Raw genomic sequence first — 22,706 nt, 5'->3', positions numbered from 1 at the left:
CTTCGAGCGGTTAGGCTCTAATGAAGCACCGGGCTCTGATACCAATTGATAGTCGCCTAGAGGGGGGGTGAATAGGGCGAAACTGAAATTTATAAATATAAACACAACTACAAGCCGGGTTAGCGTTAGAAATATAAACGAGTCCGCAAGAGAGGGCGCAAAACAAATCCCAAGCGAATAAGCAAGTGAGACACGGAGATTTGTTTTACCGAGGTTCGGTTCTTGCAAACCTACTCCCCGTTGAGGAGGCCACAAAGGCCGGGTCTCTTTCAACCCTTCCCTCTCTCAAACGGTCCCACGGACCGAGTGAGCTTCTCTTCTCTAATCAAAGCTGGGAACAAAACTTCCCCGCAAGGGCCACCACACAATTGGTGCCTCTTGCCTTGATTACAATGGAGTTGTGATCTCAAGAACAAGTGAGAAAGAAAAGAAGCAATCCAAGCGCAAGAGCTCAAATGAACACGGCAAATCACTCTCTCTAGTCACTAGGGTTTTGTGTGGAATTGGAGAGGATTTGATCTCTTTGAATGTGTCTAGAATTGAATGCCTAGAGCTCTTGTAGTAGTTGAGAAGTGGAAAACTTGGATGCAATGAATGGTGGGGTGGTTGGGGTATTTATAGCCCCAACCACCAAAAGTGACTGTTGCTGGCAGCCTCTGTTCGATGGCGCACCGGACAGTCCGGTGCACACCGGACAGTCCGGTGCCTCTGCCACGTCACCATTGCCGTTGGATTCTGACCGTTGAAGCTTCTGACTTGTGGGCCTGCCGAGGTGTCCGGTGCACACCGGACATGCACTGTTTGATGTCCGGTGCACCGGTATGGGCAGCCCTGACGTCTGCGCGCGCATTTAATGCTGCGCAGGGAGCCGTTGGCGCCGCAGAGAGCCGTTGCTCCGCTGGCACACCGGACAGTCCGGTGCACACCGGACAGTCCGGTGAATTATAGCGGAGCGGCTGTCGTGAAAACCCGAGGATGACGAGTTCCGGAGGCCGCGGTTCGTTGGCGCACCGGACATGTCCGGTGCACACCGGACAGTCCGGTGAATTATAGCGCGCCGGCCTCCGCGAATTCCCGAGGGCGAAGGGTTGAAGTCGAAGTCCTCTGGCGAGGGGTAGAAAACGAAGTCTACGGGCGCACCGGACACTGTCCGGTGCACACCGGACAGTCCGGTGCCTCCAGCCAGAGGTGCCCTCGGTTGCCTTATTGCTCCTTTGTTGAATCCAACACTTGGTCTTTTTATTGGCTAGATGTGAACCTTTTGCACCTGTATAACTTATACACTAGAGCAAACTAGTCAGTCCAATATTTGTGTTGGGCAATTCAACCACCAAAATTATTTAGGAACTAGGTGTAAGCCTAATTCCCTTTCAAGATGCAGCTAAATGAGTAGAGTATGAGGCCAACAGTGGATCCATATTGTGCACCATAAAAGGTAAAACAGATTCAGGAGTGAGCTGATTAATACCTGTGACCGGAGGTGGGGACAAGGTGGTGACCACCCCGAACCCATCACCCCGGTTCTGGTAAGCAGAACGGTGGCCAAAGCCATCAGGTGCTGCGCGATTGACATATGGAGGCGTGCTGGAACCGCCCAACTCCTGTGGCATTTGATCAAACACCTTGGGCGCATGCTGATGAACTTCACGGAGAGCCACCAGGTCATCAACTTTGGTCGACAGCTTGCCCACCTCCGCGCGAAGATGACTCACGTCAGCTTCGATAGAAGGCTTCCAGTTCGATAGATCTCTGACCACCGTTGTGTTTTCTTCCAACGCCGACTTGAAGGACTGGAGGAGAGTCGTCAGATCCGCGACTTGCTTTTCCATGGCTTCGGCTTGCTTCCCAGCGCGCGTCTGGTACTGCGGACGCAAGGTGTACTCCGGAGGATCCGCCAGGGTCGGAGATGAATCTGATACCAATTGTAAGATCACTGTTGGGTTGTTGATGAGTTGAGCACCGCTCCCGGCACTCGTCTCCTCTCACGAAGATCTTTAGGGTATGAAAAGTATCTGGTGTTCTTACACGACGGCGAGCCGCCTCTTCTCCGGACGCAGCCGGCCAGCCTTCTTCTCCAAGTCACTTTTTGCGGACTCCAAACCCCACCTCAAATACCCCACTCAATCCTGGAACAACCACAAAAAGAAAAACGAGATAACTACTGGGTCCAATCCGGCCCACTAACTTTACTATTGGGCTTCCGAATTCTGGTCGGCCTGTCCACCTTGACGTTCTCCTCAAGTACTGTGACACAAGCTGTCCGTCCGGGGGCCTCCACGACGACGACGTGCTCCTAGTAGCCGGCCGGCGACGGGATGACCGCGAGGGAGAGCTCCATGGTGCGAGCACGAGCCTGCGGTCGGATGTAGTGGCGGCGGTTGCAGACAGCGCTGATGTGGTAGGATCTCATCCGTGATGTAGTCGGGCTATATCCTCTCTCTCCGCCGCAGCCGCCTGCCTCGCGGCCGGTCATGGGTTCATTGCGCACTGGCTCGATTGAGCGGAGCTCCGAGCAGGTTGGGAGCTGTGCGCTGTGACAGGGTGAGAGAGGTGTGGCGCGAGTAAATCTATACTACTCCATTAAGACCTTAACGTCACCATCCACACCTCCCACGTCTCTATCGTGTGTTCCCCGCCCCCACCGTACGATCCCAATCACGCAGCCCCACTCCCGCTATGCCCCACAACCCTACCCCCACTCCACCGTACGATCCCAGTCCCGCGCCCTTCTCCCCTCTATCTTGAGTCGCACCCCACCACAAACCCTAACCCTAGATGGATGTTGTCACCTCGATGGTCATGGCACACTTCACCTTCTTCTCGCCGAGGCCACCGTCACACGGCATCTCAGCGTCGCGCGCGTCCCGAACTCCCCCCCCCACACACACATTGCTTTTGATGCTCACGGTGGCGGAGGCGCGATTTCTGATGGAGCGCTTCGCCTTCTCGTCGATCCCGCCGTCACACGGGGTCTTGGTGTCGTGCGCGGCCGGGTGAGGACACCGAGGTCGCGACACCCGTTGAAGAGGCGAACGACGAGCACGTGGCAGCAACAGAGGAGTGGAAGGTCACCCCAGCGCCCGAGTCATCCGGGCTGCTGCGGCGGAGCGCACCCAAGTGAAGACGGCGGAGCACATGCCATGTGAAGACGGCAGAGCGTGCGACCGAGATGGAGTTCGTGGCGGCTGTCATCGAATCTGAGGTCGAGTCCAGCTGTGGCCGGAGGATCCCCGGGATTATCGCGCTCGCGACGGCCAAAGATCCGTGCCCGCGACGACCGGAGATCCGCGCCCGTCCCCCCTTGTAGATCCGTGCCATGTCGAGCCCCTCCTCAAGTGGTCCAACACCGATGTCGATGAGTTCATCGCCTTCGATCTGGTCTACGGGCCCTAGGTCGGTGTTCCCCTCCCTCGCTAATTTAGGCCCAATGATTTCATCGCCTTGTATCTCAGTCACGACTCGCCCGAGGACAACCTCAGGCGGGAGACGCAGTCACGACTCCCCGAGGCTACCTTCAGGCGGGAGACGCAAGCAAGACTCGCCCGAGGCCAACATCAGACGGAAGACGTAGTCACGGCTCGCCCGAGGCCAACCTTAAGCGGGAGACGCAGTCACCTCGGGCGGGAGACACATTCACGCCTCGCTCGAGGCCACCCTTGGGCGGGAGATGCAGTCACGCCTCGTCCGAGGCCAACCTCAGGCGGGAGAGGCAGTCACGCCTCGCCCGAGGCTATCCCCGAGCGGGAGACGCAATCACAGTTCGTCCGAGGCCAATCGCATGCGGGAGACATAGTCACCTCAGACGGGAGACACAGTCACGCTTCGCCCGAGGCCACCCTCAAGCGGGAGACGCAGTCACGCTTCGCCCGAAGCCACCCTCAGGCGGGAGACGCAAGTTCTTATGACTGATATTTATAAATGTCACTTATTTGCAATTCTAATGACTGATATTTTGTAGGTTCTTATGCCATAAAAATTCAACAGTTTAAATGAGGTAACTAGTCTACCTAGTAGCTTCAAGAACATAGATATATGCAGGTAATAATCATTTAAAATAGTGTCATATCATATAGGTCCATGGACAGATACACTTTATCCCTCTATACAAATACTCATAATACAGAATAGACAACATTAATTAATTATATAATATACTGCAATAAAAAAATTTATTTTATAAATATAAATGCCAATACTATTTATTGTAGATTTTAATTAAACTTAAATTAAATTGATCGACAAAGATACTCTTGTATATTCTCTTTATAACCACATCGGAGTAGAATAGCTCAAAAGGCGACAGCACTACGTTACTACTTGATTGGGCTTGGGCGGTCAATGTCGGGGGCCTGCTGAGACCGAGGGCATCTCGGAGTCTCCAGCTACCAAAGGAGCTCATATTTTTTTGGATTAATCAAATATTACTGGTACTCTAAATATTTCATCATATATCCTACGTCCTTTTTCCCTCAACGAAACATGGTGAAAACCAATAATAGCTTCTGTTGACACCTTTTTGGAGGCGTCAATTACTCAAGAGAACCAACGGCGGTGCTCTCTGGTCAGGCGCGGACGGTCCGCGGCCCAGGGCCGGACGGTCCGCGACCTGGCGCGAGGCGGCGGTGCTCTCTGGTCAGGCGCGGACGGTCCGCGGCACAAGGCCGGACGGTCCGCGACCTGGTGCAGGAGCCCGGGTTCCCTGCCTGACGGCCGGACGGTCCGCGCCCTAGGGCTGGACGGTCCGCACGTGCGCAGGGGCGGCGAATGATCGCCGGCAGCGCCTGGATCTCGCTCCCGGGAGGGACCCCGTCGGGGAGGAGAGATCCTAGGAGTTGTCTAGGCTCGGGTAGGCCGACCTAGACTCCTCTAATCGACGTAGAGTCGAGGAGAGGCGGAGAATTTGGGGATTGGAAGGCTAAACTAGGGCTAAACTAGAACTACTCCTAAGATAAAATGTGAAATAGAAGTTGTATTGATTCGATTGATGATTACAAATCGGCCGTAGGCCTCTCTTTTTATAGAGGAGGGGGGCTGGACCCTTTACACGACCGGATTCCGAGCTAATTCCGCGGATATAGCTAACAAACATAGCACAAAACTCGGAACCCTAATCTACTCTGCGCGTGCGCGGACCGTCCGGCCCACAGGCGCGGACCGTCCGGCCTCAGGGCCGGACCGTCCGCACCTCATTTTGGTGCTCAACATATGCCCCCTGCCTTTTGGTGGAGCTGAGCAAACCAAAAGCAAATAACTCGATGAGATTACATCGGTTCTCTTAGGCATCTTGCCACATACTAGGATGGTACTGTTTGAGGAAACGCCCATTCAAAGCCTTAGGCAAATCCTTGCCTTGTAATGTTTGTAGCAAATAGGCGTTGCCAGACATCACTTGTTTTACTTTATAAGGACCCTCCCAGCTTGGCGACCATTTCCCGAACTTCCGGTCTTTATTCCTTAGAGGCAGAATAGTCTTCCACACCAGGTCCCCTACTTGAAATGATTTTGCTTTGACCTTCTTGTTGTAGGCCCTGGCTACCATGATCTTGTCCTTTTCTATTGCTCCCAAAGCTATCATCCTTTTGTCGGTCACCTCATCAATATTATCCATCATTGAATTATAATAATCAGTAGCATTTAAATCATTTTGTCTGGCGAACCTGACAGCATTCAAACTTATTTCCACAGGCAACACCGCTTCCTGCCCATAGACAAGCTCAAAAGGAGACACTTGAGTAGCCCTATGTTTAGATATCCTATGAGCCCATAAAGCTTCAGACAAAATCTTATGCCAATGTTTAGGATTATCAGATATCTTCTTTTTTATCAAATTAATCAATGTCCTATTACTAGACTCGGCCTGTCCATTGGCCTGAGCATAATATGGAGATGAATTAAGCAGCTTAATTCTGTATAATTCAGCAAATTCACGTACCTCCTTTGACATAAAAGAAGTACCTTGATCTGTAGTTAAGGTCTGGGGAATGCCGAATCTATGAATAATATGCTCAGTTATAAACTCAATTACCTCCTTGTGTGTCATGTTCTTTAGAGCAACGGCTTCAGTCCATTTGGTGAAGTAGTCAGTGGCAACTAACACAAACCGATGCCCCTTTGATGATGAAGGATGAATTTCTCCAATAAAGTCTAATCCCCATCCTCTGAACGGCCAGGGCTTGATGATAGGATGTAATTCGGCTGCAGGGACTAACTGTAGGTCGCCGAATTTTTGACACACTTGACAACCCTTGTAGTACTTGAAAAAATCAGCTATCATACTAGGCCAACAAAAACCAGACCTTCGCAACAACCACTTCATCTTTGGGGCTGATTGATGAGTACCACAAATTCCTTCATGTACTTCGGCCATGGCTAATATAGCATCATCTGGGCCCAAGCACTTAAGCAGGATATCATTGACTGTTCGGCGGTAAAGTTCATCACTCATCAAAACATACTTGAAAGTTGTTCGCCGAATGTTCTTATCTGTCCTGATATTGGGATTTCGTAGATAATTAAGTATAGGTGTCCTCCAATCACTTGCATCGGCCTCATTGTCAGTCGAATTGATCAAAAGAACATTTCTGGTAACCCCGGACGGTCCGGCGTCATCACGCGGACGGTCCGCGACCTGGGAATTTGGCTTTGCACCGGTTATCAGATTTTCAGTTTTGTGAAACTTTCCTCTCTTTATCCGATAACCTGATGCATCTTGTGCCAAATCGTTAGCTCTATGATTCTCAACTCTAGAGATATGCCGAATACTGAATTCGTCAAAAGAATAAATTATGCTCCAACATTTCTCAAGGTAACTATTTAGAGTACCATCAAAACATTGATATTCTTCTAACACTTGTTGGACAACTAGCTGAGAATCACCAAATACCTTCACATGTTTTACTCCCATACCATTTAAAAGTTCTAAGCCGAATAGGAGGGCCTCATATTCAGCTTGATTATTAGTGCAATAAGTTTTCAATCGGCTAGAGAAGTCAAAGGAGACATTACTTGGTGAAACAAGCACAATGCCAATTCCTTGCCCTTCATTGCAAACCGATCCATCAAAATATAAAGTCCAAGGAGTAATAGTGAGGTATGACATGTCTAGTTCATGAATATCATTAACCCGATGTTCTACAATGAAATCCGCTATGACTTGGCCTTTCATAGATTTCAATGGTTCATAGGCCAAGTCATATTCTATGAGTGCATAAGCCCACTTACCAATTCTACCACTCATAATTGGGTTATGCAACATGTATTTGATCACATCGGCTTGACCAGAGACAGTGCAATGACTAGACAGTAAATAACATCTACATTTGGTGCATGCAAAAAACAAGCATAAGCATAACTTTTCAATAAAAGTGTACCTTGTTTCAGCATCCACCAACCTTCGGCTTAGATATGTCACCACATGCTCCTTCCCCTCGGTTTCTTGTGTCAGAACAGCCCCAATGACCTTATCCTCAGCTGCAATGTATAATCGGAATGGTACTCCTGCTCGTGGTGCTTTTAATACGGGAGCCGAAGATAAGTATTTTTTGATGAGATCAAATGCTTCTTGTTGTTCTGCCCCCCAAGCGAATTCGGCATCATTCTTAAGCCGAAGAATAGGGGTGAACGCATCAATCTTCCCGGCTAGGTTAGAAATAAACCTTCGTAAATAATTCACCTTGCCGAGAAACCTCTGTACCTCGACCTTACAGGTCGGAGGTCCCACATTCCGAATAGACTTGATTCGGTCAGGGTCTATTTCTATACCATGTTCATGTATGATAAATCCTAAAAACTTACCAGCCGACACTCCAAAAGCACATTTACGTGGGTTCATTTTCAAACCATACTGACGCATTTTATCAAAGGCTTTGCGCAAATCAGCTATATGAGAACTAAACTCAGCCGATTTGACTACAATATCATCAATGTAAACTTCCACAGTGTTTCCTAATAATTCATGGAAGATCAAATTCATAGCCCTCTGATAAGTAGCACCAGCATTTTTCAGACCAAATGTCATGACAACCCACTCAAATAAACCAATGAAGCCTGGACATATAAAGGCCGTTTTAGACGCATCTTCTTCGGCCATGAAAATCTGATTATATCCGGCATTACCATCAAGGAAGCTAATAATTCTATTTCCTGATGCATTATTGATTAATGTGTCGGCTATGGGCATGGGATATTCGTCTTTAGGAGTTGCTCTATTTAAATTGCGAAAATCAATGCATATTCTAAGTTTACCTGACTCCTTCTTCTCCACCGGCACAATATTGGAGACCCACTCTGCGTATCTGCAAGGTCTGATAAAATCAGCTTCTAGCAGCCTGTGGATTTCGTCCTTGATGCGTGGGAGAAGATCTGGACGAAATGTTCTAGCTCTTTGCTTAAAAGGTCTGAAACCATATTTAATAGGCAGTCGATGCTCTACGATCTCTCGGCTTAATCCAGGCATCTCAGTATAATTCCAAGCAAAGCAATCTGAATATTCCTTCAATAGACCGATCATCTCATCTCTAGGATCGGTCTCCAGGGTCTTGTTTACAAAAGTCGGCCTTGGAGTTTTACCATCTCCTATGTCAATCTCCTCCAAAGGATCGGCCGATGTAAACCCCTGTCCTAGTTTATCAAGATCTCTGAATTCCTCTATCATGTTCCACACAGAGGAATTAGAAGATCTTTGTGTGACGGCGGACTCTCCGGTCTCGGGGACCGGATCATCCGTAATACTGTCCTTTTGCTGTGATATATGTTCGGTCTTAAAGTCCGAACCCTTTTGTGAAAGACCAGACCATCCGGCTTTGGAAGCCGAACTGTCCGTGTCCAGAGACTCATGAATTTTGTGTGTATTCATCATTTAAACTTTATTTAGGATTTAGCCGATTCTCCATCGGCTCTAGCATTACAGGAATGAAACCTTTCTTATCTATACTTATGAATTGATAATCAGAAAAATCTACTCCTGTGAGACATGTAGCAGTCTCATAAGTCCAGAGTACAGGGGCATCGACCACAGCGATGCAGGCCGATACATCAGCATGTACTTGTTCTATGTCATCGCCTACCCATTGTATTAGCATTTGATGTAATGTAGAAGGTATACATTGATTGGCGTGAATCCAATCTCTGCCTAGAATTAAACTGTAATTTCCTTCTACATCAGCGACGAAGAATGCAGCAGCAAGGGTCTTAGTCCCGATGGTTAATTCAACGGACGTGACTCCCTGGCTTTGATCGAACTATCAGTTCCAACACCGCTGAGGGTCATGTTGGTCTTGACAAGTTCGTCATCTTGTTTACCTAATTTTCTGTACAATGAATAAGGCATTAGATTTACAGCCGCCCCTCCATCTACCAACATCCTAGCAATCGGTATCCCATCAATGTGGCCGCGCACGAAGAGCGGCTTTAAATGATTTACCGATTCTTTTGGTTTAGTAAAGGCGGCTTCTTTAGGACCAAAATCAAACTGGGCAACAACAGGTTCATCGTCGCCGATAATAGTACAATCAGCGGAAAATGTAATAATATTTACATCCATACCTGGGCGTTCTGGAGAGGCCTCGTAGTCAACCAAGTCTTCTCCGAGCATGTCGTCCTCCTCCATTGATGTTGTCGTGTCGTTGGAGGCTTCCTGGTGAACAGCGGACGGTCCACACGCGGGGGCCGGACGGTCCGCGCCTGGTGCGGGTTGTCCAGAGGCTTCCTGGTGAACGGCGGACGGTCCGCGCGCGGAGGCCGGACGGTCCGCGCCTGGTGCAGATTGTCTAGACGCTTCCTGGTGAGGGACGGACGGTCCGTGCGCAGAGGCCGGACGGTCCGCGCCTGGTGCAGGTTGACTTTCTATTTCCGTGGCCGTTTGTTTTTTCTCGACGGCCTTTGGTCTCCATTTCTTTTGCGGTGGCGGGTATAGTGGATGTGTGTCATTGAATATCTTTTCCGCCTCTTTCTCCTAGCTCTCCTTCACTCTTAGACGCTGTAATTTTCTCTTTTGGGATCGTGTCAATCCCGCCGGGCACCATCGAGGCATGGAGTATTTTGGATCGGCTGTTTTGACGATAGTCGTATCCTTTTTGTTTGTGTTATCCTTTTTGGTTGTGTTGGCCGATTCACCAAAAATCATTGGCCCTTTATTGTCCCCCTGTATGACAACATCTGCAGTGCCTATTTTGATGATGTCTTTTTTCGTTGTTCTTTGAGTTGCTACAGGCATATGCCCCCCTGCCGGATTGGTCGGCCTAGGAGGCCGAGTAGTCCGGCAATCTTGTTGGGCCTGTGCCTGGTGACCAGATTCAGCAGCGCTCAATCGGTCTTGCACTAGCGGCGCCAACCTATCAAAAACGGATGTTTGGGGTGCCCCCCAGGCGGGGTACTGTGGCATCCCAAATGGATATGGTGGCATGCCCCACATTTGATTTGGGACATATGGTGGAGGTAAGTATGTGTATGGATATGGCATAGATGGATAAGGGGGTGGAGGGGTCCATGTCGGTATGTTAGGTCTCAATTGTACAATAGGACCTTTCATTTCTTCCGATTGGTGAGGTGATCCAATCGGCCTGACCTGACGTTGCTCATGAATGGGTGAGCGGGGTCGCTTTGGTGGCCGGTCACTGGGGCCGGCCTTCTTTTTCACGTATTTAGACAACAATTGATCGAAAGTCGGGCCAGGCTTGATCAGCCGACCAGCTGCTTTAAATGTATTTGTTTTCCACGTACCTATCTCGGGCCGTCGTGGTTTGAAGGTACGTGGTTGCTGCGGGTCCTGAGCACGGCCGGACCGTCCGCTGGAGTTCGCCGGACCGTCCGGAGAAGCGTCGGACCGTCCGCGTCTGGATGGCGGACCGTCCGCGATGCGCAACATGGGTTCTTGCGCCTGTCTCCCTGTCTGTGTTTGCCCCCCAGTGCCAGAGGCTGTGATGGTCACCTTCAAGGTCTCCCCTCTATCAGGAGTCTTCTCGGCCACCACTTTTCTGCAAGAAGTTTTATGATTCCCACCGGCCTCTCTTGCATCGCCGATGACTATTTCTTTGCCTTTGCCTTCATCGGCTGTGTTTGGCCGAGTCAGGACTTTTTTGCCCTCAAAGTCGATCATGTTCATTGGAAAGGGCTCCGTGTCCACCTGCATTTCCTGAAATTTCAATCGTCCTTCGTTAATGGCCGATTGAATCTGTCGACGGAATACATTACAATCATTAGTGGCATGAGAAAATGAGTTATGCCACTTGCAATATGCACGACGTTTTAGCTCGTCGGCGGATGGAACAGTGTGATTTATTTTAATGTTGCCATTTTGAGTAATTCATCAAATATTCTATCACACTTACCAACATTAAATGTAAACTTAACCTCCTCTTGCCGTTTCTTTTGAACCGGCTGTAAGGAGGCACAAGCCAAAGATTTGGCCTGCTTTGGCCAAACCATTTCAGCAGCATACACCTCTGCTGATTCGTCTTCTGAGCTACTTTGGTCGCATTCTACTACATGTACGTTGTGACGAATTATTTTAGTAGTTTCTTTGCTTCGGCTTTCACAAGCCAAAGCTCTCTGGTGTAATTGTGCTAGTGTAAAGAATTGGATGCCTTCTAATCTTTCTTTTAAATAATATCGCAGACCATTAAAAGCTAATCCTACTAGCTGTTTCTCTGCTAAATGAATTTGAAAGCATCAGTTTCTTGTATCTCGGAATCTCCGGATGTAATCATTAACCGATTCATCTTTTGCCTGTCGCAACGACGCTAAATCTACCAAATCCAACTCATAGTCACCGGAGAAAAAATGATCATGAAATTTTTGTTCTAAATCCCCCCATGATGAAATAGAATTAGGAGGTAAAGTGGCGTACCATGCAAACGCAGTTCCTGTTAAAGATAATGAAAATAAACGTACACGAAATGCCTCTGTGTCGGCCAACTCTCCTAATTGTGCTAAAAATTGGCCTATGTGTTCACGTGTGTTCTTTCCTTGATCACCCGAAAATTTTGTGAATTCGGGTATCCTGGTTCCCTGTGGGTATGGGTGGTGATCAAATCGGCTGTCATAAGGTTTCCGATATGATTGCCCCCCAGGGACCATGCTTACTCCGAGCTTATCTCGGAACGCCCCGGCTATTTCTTCCCTTACTATATCAATGGCAGCTGGTGCGAGACCACCGGCTCTCTGGTCAAACATAGGTGGGGTTGGCTGGATATTAGCATGTTGTCTTTCCCCCCATTGGTTTGAGTTACGTGGTGCATTTCCATTTGCTCTATATGGCTCATATGTTTGATCGTTTCTTTCCGGCCTTCTAGGTGGGGCCGGAAAGCTTTCCTGGGCTTTGGATCCTGAATTAATGGGCTGGTGCATTGCATAGTGTGATGGGAAGTGTTGCTGGGACGGACGAGGATTCATGTAATAATCCTCCTCAAAAGACTAATGCGCGGACTGTCCGGATACGTACCCGGACCGTCCGTGGTTATATGCGGACCGTCCGTGGTTGTATGCGGACCGTCCGACTTGGTAGTTTGGGTTCTGTGCCGTGTGTGGTGGCTCGGGCGCATATCTAGGTAACTCATTAAAAATAGGCCCGACTGTTGCTGGCCCGGACGGTCCACGCTCACGTGCGGACGGTCCGGGCATGTGCAGATCGGCTGATTTACTGCCGATTTGCGGTTGCTCAAGGTATGTGTCCATCGGCATCCCATACAGGGGTTGTGACTGGTCGTGACAACCTGTAGCTGATGTATTACGCGTGTTACCCCCTAACTCAACCTCGTGCGAAGGAAAATTTGTGATATTAGATTTATCAAATGCACGTACTAGTCTCTTAAAATCGCTTTGCATACCCCCTATGATGTTCTGCATTTGCTCATGTTGCTCTTCTACATAATTTCTAAGAGATTGTAGCTCGTTGGTATTACTTACATTGGGGATATTTGGTGTGGGTTGGAGCGAAGCCGGATCCGTCGCCCGATGTCGGACGACCTTGTTGTTCCTGTCCACTTTGAAGTCGGCCAAGAATTTTGCTTTTGCCTCCTGGATCATACGCTCCTTGTGCTCCTCGAATTGGAGTTGTTCGTCAGCCGGCAAGGTCTCCCAAGTCGGCTCTATGATGTTGCTTAGGAAAATATCAGAGCTATCTCTTGAACCGGCCATTGAGGGCCGATTTGATGCGTCTATATTTGTCTTCCCCAGCGGAGTCGCCAAAAAGTATGTTGACACCTTTTTGGAGGCGTCAATTACTCAAGAGAACCAACGGCGGTGCTCTCTGGTCAGGCGCGGACGGTCCGCGACCTGGCGCGAGGCGGCGGTGCTCTCTGGTCAGGCGCGGACGGTCCGCGGCACATGGCCGGACGGTTCGCGACCTGGTGCAGGAGCCCGGGTTCCCTGCCTGACGGCCGGACGGTCCGCGCCCTAGGGCCGGACGGTCCGCACGTGCGCAGGGGCGGCGGATGATCGCCGGCAGCGCCTGGATCTCGCTCCCGGGAGGGACCCCGTCGGGGAGGAGAGATCCTAGGAGTTGTCTAGGCTCGGGCAGGCCGACCTAGACTCCTCTAATCGACGTAGAGTCAAGGTGAGGCGGAGAATTTGGGGATTGGAAGGCTAAACTAGGGCTAAACTAGAACTACTCCTAAGATAAAATGCGAAATAGAATTTGTATTGATTCGATTGATGATTACAAATCGGCCGTAGGCCTCTCTTTTTATAGAGGAGGGGGGCTGGACCCTTTACACGACCGGATTCCGAGCTAATTCCGCGGATATAGCTAACAAACATAGCACAAAACTCGGAACCCTAATCTACTCTGCGCGTGCGCGGACCGTCCGGCCCACAGGCGCGGACCGTCCGGACCGCGGACCGTCCGCACCTCATTTTGGTGCTCAACAGCTTCATACTTCGTTTTTAGTCTAACTGAATAACAAGGATGGTAAGGATGGCAGTGGATCACAATCTAAATCTAAATGTCTTTTTATAATTTGTTTGAGATCTTTATTTTTTAAATTCAAAATCAAATAGAAATAGAGTCCGATCTTAATTCGTTCTTATCCTTAAATTTTATAGTGTAAAGTTTAGAGTCGATTACCACCCCTAAATACACTTCTTTTTCTTTCTGTTCTCTTCCACATAAGCACCGGTATAAAAAATAGATCTATGAGCTAGTTGAAATGCCAAATTTTGAAACTGCTTGAGAGAATTTGTTGGCCCGAGGTCATGCTGGAGCCTCCTTTAATTATTGGCTGGAGTCCCAGTAATAAAAAAAGACGCGGGAGTTTTTGCCTGGCACGGATTTGAATTGCATCCCACAAATCAAGCCAGCCCATTAAGGATATGTACAACCTAGAACCTCTTACTCGATTTTTCTAAGTAAAAGAGATGGGTAAGAAGATTTTTCTAAGTAAAAGTGATGGGTAAGAAAATGTATCATATAATCCTAAGCCACTAAACATTAATGTAGTTAAGAAACAATATATATAGAAAGCCGTGAAAAGACAAGTTTTTTACGAAGAGTTTGTCTCTTGATTTTTTTTGCAATTAACCTCCTAGAGACCCCTCAATAAACCCCTCATTATACATACCTAAGTTCAGGAGTTCTTGATTTTTTTGCAGTTAATCCTTAGAGTTAACCCTCTAGGGACCCCAAAAAAAGCTCTCATTGATCATACCTAAGGTAAGGAATAAAATTGTACGGACCCAAGACCCCTATCTTTGACTGAAGACACGTGTAACTGAAACTAGCCCCTTCTTCAGTAATTTTGGAGTGTGAATAGTGCAAATGAAGGGAACTCGTAGCTCAGAATGAACACAAATTGTTCTTTTCTCTGTTTTTACCACGCAAGTCGAGCACACTGTCAAAAGTACATGGAGCTGGGACGAGTTATTACCATTCTACACACGGAAGCAGATAATGTGTGATTTACAGAAGCAAATGGCATCTGGTGCAAAGCTACTAAATTCTCGACTGGTTTCTCCCACCGGTCAGCTCGACAATCCTCCTCACTAAAATTGTGAATACGAGAAAGAAGGAAAAAAAGAGAAGCTGCCTGTAGCCTGAACATAAATAGCTGGTTCCTTTCTCGCTTTTGCATCGCATCTGACTGGGCTCGCCTGATGATACATGCCAAATGCATTTGTCCGTTGCATCGGCATTAGCATCATTACTCTTTGCCAAAATCTGCACTGTAATGCGCACTCGATTCCAGCTTTTTTGCATCATTTAGCTTCCTCACAGCCTGAAATAAAAGTTGCAGGGATTTTGAGTGTCAATGTTTAACCACAACTATTCGAAGGTACACAAGATTGGAGTGCGAGATAGTGCACCTTCATGAAGTCTTCGTGGACTACGTAATCTCTCTCTGCACGAATTGCAGCCATGCCAGCTTCGGTGCACACGTTCCGAAGATCAGCCCCATTGAAACCCTGAAACCAGGAGAGTAAGGTGAAACTATAGGATGGGATTAGAGGTTAGATATGAATAACACAACTAACTCACTTCAGCTAGTTTCACGACTGCTTCATAATCAATCTCCCCATGCTTGGCGATACCGGCTGCATGGATTTTTAGAACTTCCATTCTTGATTGCTCGTTGGGTAGCGGAATTTCAATCTTCCTATCTAAACGTCCAGGACGCAGGAGCGCCGGGTCCAGAACATCAGGTCGATTTGTGGCCATGATCATTTTTACCTGTTCAAGCCAAAATATCCTTGTCAAACTGAATTTAGACAGAAACAACAAGACACAAGCTACTATATCGTTGTACCTAGAAAAAATGTGAGTAATCCAAATAACAAATTTACCTTTCCTAGCTCATCAAATCCATCTAATTGGTTAAGGAGCTCCATCAACGTCCGCTGAATCTCACGATCAGCACTAGTTCCCTCACTAAATCTTCGACCACCAATAGCATCAATTTCATCCATGAAGATGATGCATGGCTAGATAAGAACAATTTGACATGAAAAGAACAAATATCATGATTGATGGAACTAAAATGAATGATAATACAAGCCAGGTAAGGGAAATGCATTATTGATCTAGTAGTACCCCAACAGGGAATTCAAATTAAGTAATTAATCGGAGTGATTTTTCTCATGCAAGGATGATAATTTGGAAAGTATTTCTTCTCATGCAACACTAACAACAAGATCCACACGCTAAGTAATGATCAGTTTTATTGGTAAAGTGCATCTTCCATATTGCATTGGTGGGAAATATTTTTATGACACAATATGTTCATCAAATAAATTATTGTAGTATTGTATACCAGCTTGCATAGCTGATTTAGACACACAGCTTTTAGGGAATATATCAATATACCATGATAGTGTCTTTCAGATAAATGAAAGATCAGATCAGACCCATTAGGTTTGCAGGAATTAAAAATGAGTGGCATCAAGATTCTGATACTTACTTGGTGGTCACGTGCATAGCCAAACATTTCTCTAATCAAACGAGCACTTTCTCCAATGTATTTGTCGATAATAGCACTTGAAACAATCTGTTTTCAGGCATTATGTAAGCAACATATCTGAAGGATAAGAAATACTGAATACCATCAATGAAGTGAAAAGTCACACGCCTTCAAAAAGTTGGCATCGATGTTACTTGCGATAGCCCTTGCCAATAGGGTCTTCCCAGTTCCTGGAGGACCGTAGAGTAGAACACCCTGGATGAGTAAAACAAACAAGCATATTGATATCCAGTCGGAACATTAGACATTTATCTCTTTGACCTCATATGCATAATTGGGATCTAAACATATATTTGTGTTTACCTTAGGAGGCTTAATTCCCACCCGAAGAAAGAGTTCAGGATTCATAAGTGGTAACTCAATGGACTCCCTGAGCTCTCTAATCTGATCAGACAGACCACCTACAGCAGAGTAACTGACATTTCCTGGATCTTCATGAAGCATGTTATATACCACAGGATCCACCTGAAGGATTTTCATTCCACATCATCAAAATACATTTTTCCATTGAAAACATTGGTTGTTCAACAGGAAAAAAACAGACGAAGAAAAGTACATAAAATGACCGATAAACAAACACACCTCCCGTGGAAGAGTGCGCATTATTGTCAAGGTCGTCATGTCAAGTACAACACGAGTACCAGATGTCAACTTCTCCTTGTCCACTTTACTTCGGCAACCGACCACGTATCGGGGACCACTGCTGGCCTTCACGATAACTGAAGAGACAGGTGTTTCAATGTTCAGCTGTATACCGTTGATAAGTATAAAACAGAAACTAAAAGTGATACTTTATGTAGACATGCCAAAGAAAATGGCCAGTTGGGTACTATAGATTATCAGCAGTATTCTCATTTCTTGTTACCAAGGAGAAAGGAACGACCAAAACAGATATGCATTCCTTTATAGTCAGGGAAAAGAATTGACTATGAAGCCTGTAAACTGTGTACATGAATACAGATCTAAAGACAGGAAATGCTCTGGACTTACAGCGTTCATTATCAAGAGGTCGGAGTACTTCTCCAATTATTTGCCCCACACTCTGCAGAGACTTTAAGTCGTCCTCAGTCTTGGTAAAATCCTTCTTTGCAGTTTTAAGGCTTTCTCTCACTGCATCCAAGGGGACAAGCAAATCATACTGGTTAGTAAATTGGAACGATATTTTTAGAAAACAAGCAAACAATGTAACTATCGTGAAGCACCAATGCTGATAGTTCTGGCTGTGCATCAAATTTACAAATGAAAAATAATAGTAATAGAGTACCATAGACTCGTAGCAACAGATACCTCTTGTACTTTTACTTAGGGGGTGTTTGTTCGGGTTCAAAATTTGTTGGATAATATAATCTGGAAAGATTATAATCCCAAACAAACACCCCCCTTACTAGCATATAGTTCATGCTAACGCTATGATTCTGAGGAGGGAAGGGGTCGACGGCGCAGGGGGAGGAGTTGACAGCGGCAGCAACGATGGTGCGAGTGAGGGGAAGAGGGCGACAGGGACGCGGGGGAGGGGGGGCTAGAGGCGCAGGGGAGAGAGGGTGAGGGATGATCCAAATAATATTGTTCATTAGATTTGAGTAATGGATAAGAGGTTATCCAGCGATCTGAACTGTTGGTTTTGATGGTATGATAAGTCTGAGTGCAATTTGTTTGGTGGATTTTGTGGAGGTTATGAGTGTGAGGTGATTAAGTTGTGTGGGTTTTGCAAAGTTTAAATTGGTGGATTATATGGTGGTATAGATATAAGACCAACGGAGAAAAAACTAAAGCTCGTGACGGGAAGAAATTTCAACTGCAGAACTAGGGCAATACAAGTTTATAATAATTTATTACATATAACCAGATGACTCTTGGTACACAACATATTATCCCTAGCTCTCAATAACACACATTACCAATAATCGGATACAGAGAACGAAGTTATGAGCATTTGTACCGTACAATTTTCTTAAATAGCCATCATGCAGTTAGCATGCTGAGAAGTGGGACAACTCTTGGATTGCGACAGCTGTAACCAAGTTCAAGCTACATACTACTGTTGCCATGGAATTCCTAATACCCCCTCAAGACTGAAATCCATCCAAATAAATGTAGAGAATGAGTGCATACAGAATTGCCAGCGTCAACTGATGCTCCAACAAGTTTTCGATTGTTTAGCTGCAAATTATTGATCGACCGAGTGATCAACAAATACTAAGCAGCTCAACCAGAGTGAGAGGGAGATATCGGGGCCAATTATTCTCGCAACAGCTACCAAGATTAACCAAACTAAACTATCTCCAGCAGACTCCTTACTCACTCCCTATTTCAAACTCCTCTCTCCAAACAGTGCATCTAGAGTGCAAAACAGTGTTATACACGCACACGGCGTTGCTGGAGTTGGCCTAAACACTAAGGCGCCTCTTATTTGCAGGAACTTTTCAGATCCACATAAAGCAACCAGTCCCCAGACCACCAGATTCAGCTCTCCAACGCCAAATCTACTGAATCAGCAGCTGCCAAGACCCAACGCCACTGGTCACGGTCTAGTACCGAAGGAGCCGCGAAGGAAATCATCACCCTCCCTAGTAAAGCCTTGAAATCACCGAGTACGCCGCGGCATGGCCAGTGAATCTACACAAAAACTACTCGGCATCCAAACCTCCAGCTAGATCCCGCACATACAGCCATGATCCCCCTAGTGAGACACGGGAATCGGGCCCTCCGAACCCTAGGGAGACTGGAGCCGAGCAAAGTGGGTGAGGGCAGAAGGGGAGGGGAGCGGGACGACTCACCGGTGCCGACGCGCGACTCTAGCTCCCTGCAGTTGAGCAGCTTCTTGCGGTAGTCTGTGATGGCGGCCCGGCGGCGCGCGGCGGCGGCGTCCTCCCCGTCGGCCATCTCGACGTCCCGCTGTCTATGTCTCGGGCAGTGTTTGCTTCCGTCGCAGGAAGAGAACCACGCAAGTTACGTAAAATTTGACTAGTGTTACTGCAGAGCTCACGATGCTGCTTATCTTTTGGAACATCAAAGTGTTTTACGAAATATATGGTGGGCCATGTTTCCTTAGACCGACTCCGGTGAATATCTGATTCGCATTCCTATTTTAGAAGTTACAGTACGTAGGATCCACATAAAACTCTTTTTATCTATTTCTTTTCTCCGGCGGCTCTTCCTATTCCAGCTCGTATTTGCAAATTGCGAAGCAGATAGAAGAGGGGCGAGGCAGCCGTACCGTGGGACGGTTGTTTGATTTGGATTTAGGAGGAGGAGAGAGAAAGCGCAGAAAAGGGAAGCGTCGCGAGCTACTCGCAATTTGCGAAGACGGATACAAGCTCTGTTGGAACGGTAAACAATACTCATTATTTACCTATTTTACGCATGCGAATCTAAATAGGAACTCTGCTGGGCTCAGACTTAGGTCACTGAAACGGAGTGGGCTATACCATGGTGTCGTTTGGTTCCCTTGGATCCGAGTTTTTTGGATTCTACACATTAACCAAGAAAATCCACTTGAACCTTGATTGTGAGATAATCTCACTCTCAATCTCACTCCACATTTCAAATTCCACTTTTCAAATAGTGTATTCTCCAGTACAAAATAATACTTTGCACGATAATTTACATCGCTTACTGGAGATAGCCACTATCCAACCTATTGAGCACAAAAACGTCCTCGCGGACGGTCCGGCCTTGAGGCCGGACGGTCTGCGGTGGCAGCGCAGACGATCCACGCGTGCGCAGAATCGGTTAGGGTTCTGAGTTTCTCAAGGGATTTGTTAGCTAAAAACGCAGGATTAGCTTGGGAAACGACTTGTAACGGGTCCAGACCTCCCCCTTTATATAGATGAAGGGCTACGGCCGATTGAACCCCCCACAATTGATCAAATCAAGTCTATTTCTCGTTTTTACCTTATGTATTAGGAGTAGTTATAGTTTAGCCCTAGTTTAGCTTCATTCTACCTCAAATCTTCACCTCTCTTCGGCTCTACGTCGACTAGAGGCGTCTTGGGTGGTATGCCGACGCTAAGACACGCCCTACGATCTCTCCTCCCCGACGCGGTCCCTCCCAGAAGGCGAGATCTAGGTCTGCTATGAAGAAGAAGACCCTCTGCGCCATTGCGGACCGTCCGAGCCCCAGGCGCGGACCGTCCGGTCGTACGCAGAGGAGGAATCGCTCCTGCGCCAGGTCACGGACCGTTCGTGACCTGTGCCACGGACCGTCCGCGCCTCCGCAGAGAGTACCGCCAGGCGGTCCTTTCTAGTGTTTGGCGTCCAGATCGACACCAACACACTTTTTGGCGACTCCATTGAGGACAGGTGTCTAGATCTACTAAAAATCGGGCCCTCAAATGGCCAGTTCTAAAGATCACACCGATACCCCACGGACAATATCCTGAAGCCAGTTGTTGAAAGTCTAGCGGTCGATGAGCAACGGCAATACGAGGACTACATGCGTCAAACGAAGGAGAAATTCTTGTCACAATACACGGTGGATCACCACCAGAAAGTTGTCAAACATGGAGAGACCAACGTCGCATCTCTTCTATCTTCGCTTCAAGTCCCCAACGTAAGTAAACCCGACGACATCAAATCTATTAAACAATATGTTGATCATTAGTAGAATCAAATGAAACAACAGATTGGAGGGTTAGAAGAATCAATTAGAAAATTAACGTGTACGTTGGAGAAGTTTGTTGCTCCTAGTTTTCCATCATAATGAAACTAGTAACAAGATATCTATGTCTAATACATCGGCGACAAATGGGGATTCACAACCTCAGCCATTATATGGTATGTCGATGAACTCATATCTCGGGCAAATACCACCACCACCGTCCCTGCTTGGCAGATCGGCGCCCCTGGACGCGGTCAGACCGTCCGAGCTTTTGCCCGGACCGTCCGGCCCTTATGCATACCGTCCGGCTTTCCCTGCCGGACAGTCTGAGATCGCACCAGGGCTACCGTGTGGTGCCCCAATAACAGCAAACACAACCGGCCAGTTCGGATTTACCACCGGACAGACCGGATACGCATACGTAGAACCTACTGTCGCACACTATGCACCAAATTATTACACACCACAACAGCAGTATGTCCCCCCCTACATATTTAAACCACAACACACCATACGATCACAGGCCGATCAACATTATCGATTGGTCACGACAAGAAGGCAGGCATAACAATGTCCGACCGAATGAGCCCCACAGCCGAGGGTCCGGTGGTCTACCACTGGGCGCAATGGAGAAAATTAGGGAAGAGATGAGTGAACTATTTCGAGATAGGCTCGAAGTTAGTGTAGCTAGAGTGAGACAATCATATCAAAAGACATATGATCACCGGTTTGACAATGTCCCATATCCACAAGGGCAAGGATACCAGAGTTTTCTAAGTTTTCTCGTGAAAATGGGAGAAGCACACACGAACATATAGGCCAGTTCCTAGCACACCTAGGCGAATTGGCCGATGGGGAAGCATTTTGTGTTCGTTTATTTTCTTTATCCCTTACTGGTACCGCTTTTGTATGGTACACCGTCCTACCTCCTAATTCCATTAATTCCTGGAATGATTTAGAGAGTAAATTTCATGAACATTTCTTTTCCGGGGAATATGAATTAGGGCTAGTTGATTTAGCTTCAGTCCGACAGGAACACGAAGAACCGATTAATGATTATCTCTGAAGGTTTCGGGACACTAGAAGCCGATGCTTTTGGATCCACATCGCAGACAAAGAGCTAGCAGGGCTGACTTTTAATGGATCGTTATCCTACTTAATAGACAAATTAGATGGGACCCGGTTATTTTCAATAGATCAGCTACATCAGCGGGGTTTAGTCTGTGAAAGCCGATTTAAAGAGACATCAAAATCAGTTGCCCGTACTATACATCTAGTAGAGCGTGATAGTTCAAATGATGAATCTGCAGATGTATATACCGCTGAGTTTGTTTGGCCAACAAAGGCTAAATCTTCTGCATGTTCTTCCTTACATCCAGTTCAAAAGAATCGGCAAGAAGAGATTAAATTTATCTTTAATGTTGCCAAATGCGATATGATATTTGACGAGCTACTAAAAATGGCAACATTAAATTAACTCATATTTTTCCTCCTATGGATGAATTAAAGAGACGTGCTTATTGTAAGTGGCTTAATTCTTTTTCCCATGCCACCAATGTTTGTAATTTTTTTCGTCGACAAATACAATCGGCCATAAATAAGGGTTGGTTGGCTTTTCAGGAGACGCAAGTGGACACACAACCATTTCCTGTCAATAC

At 47.1% G+C, this 22,706-nt stretch overlaps 1 protein-coding gene across 1 annotated transcript; it reads right to left on the bottom strand.

Moving 5' to 3' along the window:
- Positions 1-14,777: 14,777 nt before the first annotated feature.
- Positions 14,778-19,379, bottom strand: LOC100383510 (26S protease regulatory subunit S10B homolog B). The gene is made up of 10 exons (NM_001176158.1): positions 19,226-19,379; positions 17,439-17,558; positions 17,031-17,167; positions 16,752-16,913; positions 16,557-16,643; positions 16,389-16,475; positions 15,775-15,912; positions 15,470-15,661; positions 15,298-15,396; positions 14,778-15,209 (listed from the first exon to the last, which is right to left on the bottom strand). The coding sequence occupies exons 1-10, from the start codon at positions 19,329-19,331 to the stop codon at positions 15,135-15,137; spliced, it is 1,203 nt and encodes a 400-aa protein (NP_001169629.1). The 5' UTR covers positions 19,332-19,379; the 3' UTR covers positions 14,778-15,134.
- Between the last annotated feature and the right edge of the window lie 3,327 nt (positions 19,380-22,706).

This window comes from Zea mays, chromosome 4 (assembly GCF_902167145.1).
Source record: "Zea mays cultivar B73 chromosome 4, Zm-B73-REFERENCE-NAM-5.0, whole genome shotgun sequence".
Lineage (NCBI taxonomy): Eukaryota > Viridiplantae > Streptophyta > Magnoliopsida > Poales > Poaceae > Zea > Zea mays.
Note: the sequence above shows the minus strand (reverse complement) of the source record. Positions and strands in the feature narration are given on the sequence as shown.

What these genes read in the sequence shown, in the direction of transcription:
- LOC100383510 (NM_001176158.1), bottom strand. Translation starts at nt 19,331, where the DNA reads ATGGCCGACGGGGAGGACGCCGCCGCCGCGCGCCGCCGGGCCGCCATC. An exon ending in TGCGCACTCTTCCACGGGAG is followed by an intron (nt 16,914 to 17,030) that starts GTGTGTTTGTTT and finishes AAAATCCTTCAG; the next exon opens with GTGGATCCTGTGGTATATAA. An exon ending in CAGTCGTGAAACTAGCTGAA is followed by an intron (nt 15,397 to 15,469) that starts GTGAGTTAGTTG and finishes TCCTGGTTTCAG; the next exon opens with GGTTTCAATGGGGCTGATCT.